Here is an 11,092-nt window from a genome sequence, read left to right on the forward strand (position 1 = left end):
AAAAATGAGGTAGTTGCCAAATGACGTTCTTCAAGTAGTATTTGTTAGCTGAAGGCATGTAATCTGATTCATATAAGAAGCTTTGTCGGCCATTTGTTCAATGCCCACGTTCAGGTATAAAACTTGCCCTTGTAGACATGCCAAGTCGAAGAATACTTATACAACACCAGCAGTCAAAAATTAATTCAGCAAAATAGACAAATCTACATATATATCCGAACCGACAAAATGTGTACTACCGTAATCTCTATTATTACGTGCAGCAATTGCAGAAGACAGCTCAGCTCGGTATATGAGCTAACCTTGCAATGTAAGACATTCATTGAAACTGGCAAATGCCCGGGTGCCACTTACCCTTCCGTATACAGATGGGTGGATACTGGTTGTTCATTCTGTACCTAGAGAAGGAGGAGGAGAAGAAGAAGAAGAAAAAGAAGAACAAAAACTGAGGTAGTCACGACATAAGAATTGACCTTCTCAGGGTAATGTTGCGTGAGGCATGTGCATTTCAACGTATGCGGACTATCTAGGTGGCAATTAGCACAGAGAATTCCTAGGTAATAAAATGGATATTTGAAACTAATGTTGGAATTGCAAAGTGTATGCTGCATGTTGTGGTTTAATTTAACTACCTAGTTTGCAGAAGACGACTTCGGCTTTTCAGTTATCAGGCTGCCATCATAGCTTTTGATATCCGTAACGGAGCACGGCTTGATATTCCTTGTATTGACGTCGGCCTTGCCATTCTTAGAACCTTCTGTTGTATTTATTGAATAACTTTATGTCAGTAAAGAAAGGAGCACATGAAACAAATCGACACGAGTTGCAAGCACTAAGACCAGTGTCGGCAGACCATATAATGGACAGTGGATACAACTTGGTTATAGAACAGGTTCATTATTTGATTCATACAAATTAGTTGTTAGTGTATTATATGTATAAGCTATTCAAGAAAAGTGTCTGGGTATCTTATGATTGCCTAAAGCTTGACAAAGAAGTGTTTCGGCTCTCCTCCTCAATAATCACCTGTTTAGGATGTCCTGTATGGGAGGTCAAGGGCATCTCATCAGTATCTGATCCTCCCTTGTAGTGATCATGTTTGGAGCCATTCTCCACTGTCACTTGGAACTCTGTTCGCTGATGGATACCAGGACCGTTGTGGTTTCGGGGCATTCCAGGGAGATCGTCGTCTGAGTCACCGGCAACTACCTTGGAACGGTGGGTAAGCTGGACATTGTTCACCCCGTTTGTCCATGGTGCATCTTCAAGTCGGTTGGTGCTTCTGCCGTGGCCAGAATGTGACAGAGATGGGTAGTAGTCGTCTGAGTTCTCGCCCTTGGCTAGACGGGTGATGAGCTTGGCCATGGACATTTCGATGTTGAGCTTAACCATGTAGGCGACGGGGTGGAACTGGATAAATACTACTTGGTTTGGGAGCGACATAAGACCGATGAGCATGCCCTGAGACATGTTAGCTAATGGACAAATGGAGAGGGTTGGCGAGCGATGACTTACATCCATAAGAATGGAGACTACCATGAGCTTGGCGTTGAAGCCAACAAGGGGCTCGTACTTCTTCAAGTTATGTTGTTCAACCAGTCGCTTCTTGACTGTTCGGAGGAAGTACCAGTTGAGTCCAGCGTCGACCAGCAGAATGATGACCTTGGACATACGATCCCAGACTGCGTTGACTTTAACGAATCTGGAATAGTTAATTAGTGGTTATTCTTTATTCCAGCTCGAGGTAACTCACGTCTCGCTCACTGGAGGGACGGTGTGCGATGGGATCCAAATAACAAAGACGGCGATGTTGACGAGAGTAATGATGGTTGCGGTGCCCCATTTTAACTTAAAGACGGTAGATCGATGTTCGGCAATGATAGAGATTCGGTTGACGATAATTTGCATAAGCAATTGGACCTCGAAGACCCAACAGAAGAGAATGAAGAAAAGGACCGGTACACTAAGTGATTTTGTTAGTTCAACGTATCGAATTTCGCCAGTGACAGCCATGTCTTACGTCGGTCCGATAAGTCCGTCCAGGAAAACCCATCCGATAACCGTGATGACGAGGTTGGCTGCGATCTCTCCCCAGAGCATGTAGATGTATGTGCTTCGTAGGGGGTTTCGGTTTCGTCTTGTCTGCTTCCAAGCTTCCCATACTGTAAGCAGTCCAAAGCCGAGGGTAAACCCCATGGCAATGGAAGCCAGTTTGATGTCAGTCGTAGTAGCCGACATGCTGGGCGAAGAAGCAACGGGATGATACCCGAGAGTGGAAACAAAGTGTGAAGGAATCGGTACTGCAGGTGATCCTTCAGGAAAAGCAAAAAACAGACATGTCAAGGGAGGGGACAGTTCCAGATCTGGGGATCCACGAGCTTTAATGAAAAGATGGGCATGTCAGTACCTGCATACAACCCCCAACGCTAGTCTGATACGGTCAATGTCCTGGAACACCACGTTTTCTCCAGTTGGCTTAAGCCAAAGTGGAAACTATTAGGAAAACTTGACACGAAGCGTTGCAAAGGTGACATATGGCGAACGGGGCTGACAGCCAGAACGGGACTGGCGTGAGGTGGCGAAACGATGAATTAGGTTGTTTTATTCTCTTCTGGCCATGCATTTCGTCCAAAGCATGTCTGCGCTTTGACGCCACGCTTGTCAATAATCTCTCGATCACTAGTTAGTCCTGATGATGGGCCAAAGTACGACTCTTGGCTGTAAGAGACGGTGGTATAGGCCTTGGGCGAGGGGCTAGCGGCCGCTAGTGATACCTTAACCGAGGGGATGGTAGCAATTTAGAGTAGCATTACATGTTTTACGGTGAGGAATAAGGATACAAGGATGGATGAGATCGACGTTCGAAGGTCCATGATCTACCGTACAAGGTCTAGGAAGAGGCTCGCATCATTATGCACGCCGACATTTCCGTCGTTATCTCCTCTTTTGCTCAACAGGAGTCTCCTTTTCTACCCAAAGGTTTCAGACCACTTTTGAGCAACAGAGAGTCAGGGGAAGTCGACCACTAATGGGTGTCAGGCAACGCCACAATCGGTTAGTGTCTCATGTTTCGGCACTGACGATTCTTTTCAGATATGACGCCCGTGGTGCCAAGGCGCCGGTTCTCTCTGCCACACTCGTTGACCGGATAACTCTCCTCAACCATTTCTGTACTGTTCTTGGTGGCAGACCGTTCTCGTTCTCAAGTCGCTATGGCTTGGTCAAGCTTTTTCTTTCGAAATCAGGGGAAAGATTAATTTATTAGTGTCTCATCTGATTTGTTCAAAAGGTTTAGTTCCCGTGGCTTGACTGCGTAGTCAGTAAGTAGTGTATGCGCCACTGACCTCGAACGTTCTGATTCAGAATCTCATGCCTACACAACCATCTCGAAGGACCGGGGAGTTCCGTTGACCAAAGAAGCCGGTGAATCTGCTCCGGCCGGGCCGGACAAAGGCTAAGCGAAGGGGACTCGTTAAAGGAATTGCATGTTTTGAGGGGCTGGAAAAGGTAACGTGGTCTAGCTAATTCTTGTATTTTTTGTATTTCCGGAAGTGATCGCCATTATATCAGTGCTGTCAAGGGTCAAACTCTATCGCGGAATATTTCCTGCATACTGCACGTTCCATCACGCTGCCGGCCATAACCCCGGTTGTAAATGAAGTCAGTTACAGTCAATGCAGTCTCCCACAATTAATAGTCTCTGTATAGTTTAGTGAATTGTCAATCAAACAGATCAACTAATGGCAATGCGTTTCGCTATTGCCGCATAAATGCCATGGCCCACTAACACATCCAGGGTTGCAAAGTAAATCGGGTCAATGCAGGGGTATCAAATCTTTAAGCTCCTCTTTATCCACGTGCGGTTCGTCTGAGCGCAACATGACAGATTGACACATCACTTTTCAACGGTTTTGGTTTGAGTATCCATAGATACTCACTCAAGTCTACGATGACTGAAACTTGAGTCCACACATGCTTCAAGGTGGCATTTTGATAGTCATAGTTGCCTAACATATCTTGGCATATCCGCAAGGTTTCACTGATAACAAACAGCTTTGCCTCTTATCGACATGCCCCATTCTTGGCTAAACGTGTTAGATCACGATCAGGGCAAACAATGACGTTGTTTCAACAACTGGGTGCAGCAACCTGATTTCTCAAAGCTTTGTTTGATACACATCCAAAAAGGAATGTCGCAATCACAGAACCTTGCCTCAACATGGCTTCAGGGGTCTACACAATATCTGCCAAAAAAAAGGGAGCTCCATATATGTACGTGCTTGTGGAAACAGTGGACTCCATAGTATTTCAAAGTCATGTCACCCTATATCCACACTAAGGCAATGCATTCTTTCCATCCTACCCAAGCTAGGGTCCTATGTTTTCTGTTGTTCCTCAATTAGATCCTCCTAGACCATTACAAAAAAAAACTGTTACATAATCCCACGACAATTTGATCCAGCAAGTAAAAGAAACTCTTTGATCTTCGAAACTTAATGCTCTCTCCTCGTAATCGTAATCACAAAATCGTGATGAAACGTAAGCCATTGTGATTTGATACCCCAAGGCTTTGCCGACTTTGCCACCTCAGCATCGAAATGTCGAAAGAACTGAGCGATATACAAGTGGAGTTCGACAATTGCCAAATTCTTCCCTATGCAGCTGCGACTGCCCATACCAAACTGTGCGAAACGGTATCAGCAACGACGCTAGCCTGGACCAAGATGTAACTTACCGTCATCAGGAGAGATTTCTCCTTCCTAATTCGTGCCTCGTCGTCTGGGCCTTGGGCAATCCACCTCTCGGGTCGGAACTCTTCTGCATCCGGGCCAAATATCTCCCGTGAACAGTTTACTGCTCTTGAACTAGTGCCACAAGTTGTGCCGGGAGGAAGAAAATAGTCTCCAACCTGAGCCCCTTCTGATGGGACGGTACGGGGTAGCTGATACTGGATTGAAGGTTGCACCCGATTGCTCTCGGTGATGACAGCAGACAGATATGGGAGCTTTTCTGCTTGCTTGAAAGAGATCTCACGCCCCTCCTTCGTCAGTCCAAGTTCTTCGTAGGCATGGTCAATTTCTTCCATCAACTTTGCCTTGGCGTCAGGGCTAGTGAGAAGATGTCTGAGACAAGATAAAATGCCAAAGGCGGTTGTATCAGACCCGCCAGCAAGAACATTCACCCCCTCGATCATAACCTCTTCCTTACTGGCCGGTTGACCGTGAGGATCTTTGGCTTCGATGAAATTTTGAAGGATATCTCTCCGCTGGTTAGGCAGAAGACCGTTAATCATCCTCTCTTCCACTCTGTTGTCAAGCCAGTCAAGAAAGATATCAAAGCCGTTCAAGCGATCGCCTCCAAAGTTCTTGGTCAACCATTTGGATACTGGGTTGTTAATCCAGAACATCTGCCATGGTAGTACTCCCAAGTTACCCATGAAGTAGAACCCATCATGCACAGACTGGATAATACCTCCAATGTCTTTTTGTTGTTCTACACATCCGACCATTCCACCTAAGGCCAGCTGGCTAACCACATCCGAGGTGTAGTAGTTGACAGTCTTGTCGACTTCAAACTTTTTGCCCTCGTCTGCCCGTTCGCCCAGCTTCTTGAGGTTGAGGTCCAAGACATCCTGGATCAATGACTCCATAGAGAGGATCGATGTCATGGAGTATGTACTTGCGACGCGTGATCGGAGGAATCGATGGACTTTGTTGTCTCTTGTAGCGAAGAAGCTGATCGTCATTTTCGGTACAAGGAAACCGTTGTAAAAGCTGGACTGCTCGCCATGTCAGCACATTCTTTAGATAGGGAGGATGGCTATGTTACCTTTGCAACATGCTTGCCATGACCATATATGTTCTTGATTGCATGTTCATCTGTAAAGCTTACTTCTCCAGGAGAGATTCTGACAACCTGTCCATACCGTCGGTGGAGATCCATAATATCATCGTGCCAGGTTCCGCGAAAATATTTGATGATTCTCCAAAGGCTACTGGCTCTGGCAAAGAAAGGACCAGGGACCTTTCGAAGAGGATGAAAGAAAAGATTGTGTACAATTTGAAGGAGTATTAGAGTGGTGATGAGCCTCCACTTGACATGCCATAAGGTAGACAATGCCGAATGAGGGGAGACATAATGGACATGGGTGATAGTAGATTGAAGATAGGATACTGGTGGAGTGCTTGTATTGTTCCTGTAGAAGTTCATTTTGGCTGTATAGTCCTATCACAACAACCACACACAACTTGATCGCTGAGCTCTAGGCTTTATATCTGGGAGGACTTTCACATGATTGACGTCCTAGTCTTGCGTCGGAGACAACATCTTCACCACAAACTGTTTTGGTTAGGTATGTTTCATTGCTTTTGTTCCCCCTTTGCCCGAGCCTTGTCAATAGGTAGCATTGGACTGAGAGAATTAGGTAAACAACTCGGCTGTGGCGTGCTTAATTCAAGTAAGACCAATCCTATCAGCCTGTTTCGAATAAAGGCCTGGCTGCCTCACTTCCATGATTGGAAAAGCCGAATGAAACTTCAGCCGCACGCGGGCAGCCAGACTATCGTTTGCTTCACTGGGACATTGCTGCATGGAATGCGACAACAAGTATGACCCCATCACATCTCTTCATGATCATGAAATACTACATGCAAGCCTACGTGATGAATCGATAAACTCGCTTAAACTCGGTGAATGATTGTTCACGATACGAGACACCCCATCACCTTGCATGTTCACTGCCTTGATAGTAACCCAACCATCAGTTTTGGGCTGTGATGTATGGTGGGAGGACCCACTAGTTGTCTCTTTACCAAAATGTGATCAGGCTGTAGTTTCTTTTGTCGCTTGGCTGATGGACTTTTGGAGCCAGTCATGTTGTAGTTGGGGCTTGCAGTGTCGCAACGAAGTATCCACCATCTAGCTGATCAAAACTCCCCGAGTCTTGTACGCCACCAAAATCTGAAAGTGACGTTCCTTAGCTTCTTTCAGGTAATAACCAGGTGCATGTAACATGCTTGCTGAGGCCTGATCAGCAGACCTTTTGTCTAATACTCGGATCATAATATTCCGGGAAGCTTGTCGTCGCAAACGGTACCTTTATATGTGAATGCACGAATGGGTATTACTGAAGAGTGATGCAACGTTAAGAGTGTCATCTGGGTGCAATGGTATGTATATTTAGTGAGTATTCTTTGGTATTTGTTATGGCGACAAGGCCGGTCCAATCGATCTCCAAATACAACCCATTCGTAACATCCCTTCCAATTCCTTTGCGTAGTCCAGTTGAATGAACACTTTTCTGTGATGCAATACCAGCACCTATAACAGTACCCTAGTAAAGAATGGCGTCGTGTAGACGATACGTTGTTATACCCAACGGGGCTATAGTTTCTTTTCGCCCCGACTTCATTCACCATACCGCTCATTAGGTGGTATGGCCATGATGGAGTCTCTAATAAAGACCCCATAAATTTGTACCTCCGTTCTCAGCATTATGCGCATCCTCAGATGCCATAGAGGGCGATGTGATAGCTTGGTCATCGCCTAGTACCAAAATATCCAAGTTGTAGTCCGCTGTGCATACCTTGGAAGGGAACCGACAATATCCCTTTCCGCCAATACGATGACGGCAGTCAGCCTTTTGGCAGACGTGACCGTGGACGCAAGTTGTGCGTCGGCAAGCACCTCGGCGGGAGCACGGGACGGATCGAGCTAAATGTTCCAGTGCTGGTTTCAAGTCTTCAGCAATCGGGCTATGTTCATATTCACAGTTGTCGTTGTCGCATTTTCCATACAACTGTGCGCTATTGCAGAACCTGCGATCTTGGGAGAGCATTTTGAGGCGTTTGATGGCGTCGGGGTTGGGAAGGGGCAAGTATACGTCAAGGCGATCTCCGACTGCATTGATAGGTACCATGTCATCGGGGATATCTTCCTTTCTCGGAAGTGAGTCAATGTTTATTTTGGCGCCGTTGGATAGGGTAGATGTTCGCCGCCAGTCGCCGCTAAAGTTTCTTTCATTTTTGTTGTTATTGTTGCTGTTAGATGATAGTGAAGGCGTACTATTCTGACTGGATGCTTTGCTTTCGTGAGCAAATTTGCAAGTGCTGCCATAACGGCAATTGCCCTGCATGTAGAAGCTGCATACTGTTTTGCCTTCATTACTGTTTTCTTTTGTTGACACAGGGGTGCTGTAGGTAGAACTAGCTTTGCTACCGGTAAGGGTCGAGTTGAGAGTCGCCTTGGTTGGCGCAGTACTGTAGGGCTGTTGAAGAGGTGTGTGGCGGAACACACCGGGCAGTTCTTCAACGTTCATTCCGAGCCTCTCAAACTCCTTGTGGAACAACAGGCTCGGTGTTTGGATAAGCGTGAATCGCTCTCGGTTACCCCTAAATGGAGTAAGGTCTGAGACGTAGCCCACATCATGGCAGGCGGCGAAGTAAATGTGCTTGCACTGGGCATTATCCGCATAAAGACGAAGAATGGCTTTGAGCTTGAAGTCGGCATTCTCCTTTAATTCACCAGCGTCGATGAAGTCAGCGAGGCCATAAGATCTGTTGAAGCCGGCGGTGAATGATGAAAGAGACCGCTTTTCAGCGCCCGCAAGTCCGTTTTTGCATAGCGCTTTGGAAAGTCCGGTAAGGTTGGCGTAGACGCGAACCATGACCTCACAGGTTTCGAGGCCTTTGCGACGCAGACTATCTTTAATAGTATCATTTAGTTGTTTTGCGGCTCTGCTACCGCCCTCTTCGCCATCTTTCACAAATCGTTCATCAAAGATGTATCCATCGCCGTCAACGACGACTAGAGCAAAAGGGTTACGCTCCTGACCACGAGCGAGCTGCTTGTACCGTTCCCTACCCTCCCGTTCTTCTTCATAGTCGCTCTTGAGGCGCCTGTAGTCCTCGATAAGAACAGTGTATTGATCTAGGAGGTCATTGAGAGCGTTGTCTCTCCGGAACTCAGCTAGCTTGTCAGCTGCTCTGTCGATGGTAGCATCAGGGAGCATGGTCGCAGCGGTTGGCGGTTGGCGACGTGCCCCGCATTGCCAAAGGCCTGAATGATTTTGGGTGAGTAATTGCTTCTGTAGCAGTGATATTAAAAATGAATTGGAGTGAGTAACAGTAGGTCCGCCTCGTATGATGGCACGTCGCTGCTTATGCTAAGTGGATATGCCCGCACAAAGACGGATAAATTTTGAGCGGTGTTGAACTCCGGAGTTGGCGTCATGTGATCTGCCACGTGTATCACTGCTACAGTTTACTCTTGGGCGTCAACAACCAGAACCCAATCAACAAACATCCAGTCAATTGGACGATGAAGACGCTGTGAGATTGTTTTATTTATGCAGTTACGTTTGACTGACGAATGTGGATGAAAATGCATTCTTATTCACAGTGTGTCAATCCTGGTACAGAAAGGAACAAGCGAGATGACATTGGTTTGAAATCAGAAGCGAATTATCTAATTTCTCGTACTCGGATCGATCGGTCTTTGTAGTCTTTACAGATGCAGGTACTGCTTTTTTATTCTGCGACAATAAGTCTGCTTTTGTGCCCGGGCAATGGAAAAGTCACCATCTTCTTTGAAGTTGTACCAACCACCAAATGACTTGTCTATTCTAAGAAAACATGTTTGTTCTAAACTCTTTGTTGTTCTATCCATGCTTCGCTGTAAGGATAATCTGTGTATCCATCAGGGCTCTTCACCTTGTAAAACGTGTCCCTATTGTAGTGAGTGAGAGGAACATCGTTGGCAAGCCTAAAAGCCAAGTCGGGATTCGAGATAAAGTGTCTCCCAAAAGCAAACGCTACTGCCTCATCCTTGAATCGCGTCTCCAGCGCTTCGTTTGCCTTTTCAGCCGTGTATCCTCCCGCAAGGACAACCGGTCCCGATTTCGCCCATGCATCAAGAGCAAAGTCGAGGCTCTCTTTATCGTCGTCCACGACCTTGTCCACGTTTCCAGCAATCCGGGGTTCGATGAGGTGGAGGTAGGCTAGGCCCAGGGGCTTCAGCTCGGAAATGAGGTGTGTGAATTGTGGTTCCGGGTCTTCCATCCTCATGCCTTGGAAGGTGCTGAAGGGCGACAGACGAATGCCTGTTCTGTCAGGCCCAATTTCTTTTGACACAGCCTTTGCTACTTCGACGCAGAACCGTGAGCGATTTTCAACACTTCCGCCCCATTTGTCGGTTCGTTTGTTGCAGACATCCTGGGTAAATTGATCGATGAGATATCCATTGGCAGCATGGATCTCAACGCCATCGAAACCAGCTTCGATTGCGTTTCTGGATGCAGTGGCGAAGGACTTGATGCTTTCCCAGATCTCGTCTTCCGTCAAGGGCCGAGGTTTGGGGTATTCATCACCGATGGGAACATCACTGCTGCTGACCATTTCCAAGCCAGCCTTATCCAGGACATCCTGTTTCGCAGCTCTCCCGACATGCCAAAGCTGCATGTAGATGAAGGAACCCTTCTTGTGGACTTCATCTGTGACGCGCTTCCATGCATCGACTTGTTCGCGAGTATAAATTCCAGGCGCATGCTCATCTCGACCTCGCGATTTTTCCGAGATAAATGTTGCCTCAGTGATGAGTAGAGTTCCTGGCACTGAAGCTCTTTGCGAGTAATAGTCAACCATGACATCCAAGGGTACATGGTTGTCGGCTCTCAATCTTGTTAATGGCGCCATGAGGACGCGATGTTTCAAGGCACATCGGCCGATATTGATTGGAGTCGTGATTCGTGTCATGATGGATGTTCAATATTCTGTACTTAGGGTTGTCGGAAATTAAAAGATAAATACCGAGACAGTTGATGAAGCTGAGCGAAAAAGCGATGCTTCAAACCCCGCAGTGGTTGAGCACGTCACTGGGGTCCATCGGTAGTTGCTGATGGAGTCGGTGGATCTTGATGCTGTGTTTCGGAAGTTGTGCCATTGTAGGGGGAGATATGGCTCTCTAATGCCATAATGGATGAGACGTGCTAGTGTCATAAAGGTAACTGAAGTATTCCCTCCAACTTACTTGCTCCAAACCCATGTGACAATAAACAATACATTCAACATCTGTCGCTCCGACTAGAGACGCTAAA

General features: G+C 46.7%; 5 protein-coding genes across 5 annotated transcripts; 1 reads left to right on the forward strand and 4 right to left on the reverse strand.

Moving 5' to 3' along the window:
* Positions 1-158: 158 nt before the first annotated feature.
* FGSG_12476 (uncharacterized protein) lies at positions 159-576 on the forward strand. The gene is made up of 2 exons (XM_011324183.1): positions 159-310; positions 369-576. The coding sequence occupies exons 1-2, from the start codon at positions 229-231 to the stop codon at positions 452-454; spliced, it is 168 nt and encodes a 55-aa protein (XP_011322485.1). The 5' UTR covers positions 159-228; the 3' UTR covers positions 455-576.
* Positions 577-969: 393 nt separating this feature from the next.
* Positions 970-2,196, reverse strand: FGSG_03265 (uncharacterized protein; the record flags this gene model as incomplete). The annotated part of the gene is made up of 4 exons (XM_011324184.1): positions 970-1,461; positions 1,516-1,702; positions 1,754-1,963; positions 2,021-2,196. The coding sequence occupies 4 exons, from the start codon at positions 2,194-2,196 to the stop codon at positions 970-972; spliced, it is 1,065 nt and encodes a 354-aa protein (XP_011322486.1).
* Positions 2,197-4,493: 2,297 nt separating this feature from the next.
* On the reverse strand, positions 4,494-5,746 carry FGSG_03264 (uncharacterized protein; the record flags this gene model as incomplete). Its single annotated transcript, XM_011324185.1, has 2 exons — positions 4,494-4,682; positions 4,736-5,746. The coding sequence occupies 2 exons, from the start codon at positions 5,744-5,746 to the stop codon at positions 4,494-4,496; spliced, it is 1,200 nt and encodes a 399-aa protein (XP_011322487.1).
* A 2,317-nt stretch (positions 5,747-8,063) lies between these two features.
* On the reverse strand, positions 8,064-9,010 carry FGSG_03263 (uncharacterized protein; the record flags this gene model as incomplete). The annotated part of the gene is made up of 2 exons (XM_011324186.1): positions 8,064-8,072; positions 8,150-9,010. The coding sequence occupies 2 exons, from the start codon at positions 9,008-9,010 to the stop codon at positions 8,064-8,066; spliced, it is 870 nt and encodes a 289-aa protein (XP_011322488.1).
* Positions 9,011-9,641: 631 nt separating this feature from the next.
* FGSG_03262 (uncharacterized protein) lies at positions 9,642-10,751 on the reverse strand (the record flags this gene model as incomplete). Its single annotated transcript, XM_011324187.1, has 1 exon — positions 9,642-10,751. One exon carries the CDS (start codon positions 10,749-10,751, stop codon positions 9,642-9,644), a length of 1,110 nt encoding a protein of 369 aa, XP_011322489.1.
* Between the last annotated feature and the right edge of the window lie 341 nt (positions 10,752-11,092).

Source organism: Fusarium graminearum, chromosome 2 (assembly GCF_000240135.3).
Source record: "Fusarium graminearum PH-1 chromosome 2, whole genome shotgun sequence".
NCBI lineage: Eukaryota > Fungi > Ascomycota > Sordariomycetes > Hypocreales > Nectriaceae > Fusarium > Fusarium graminearum.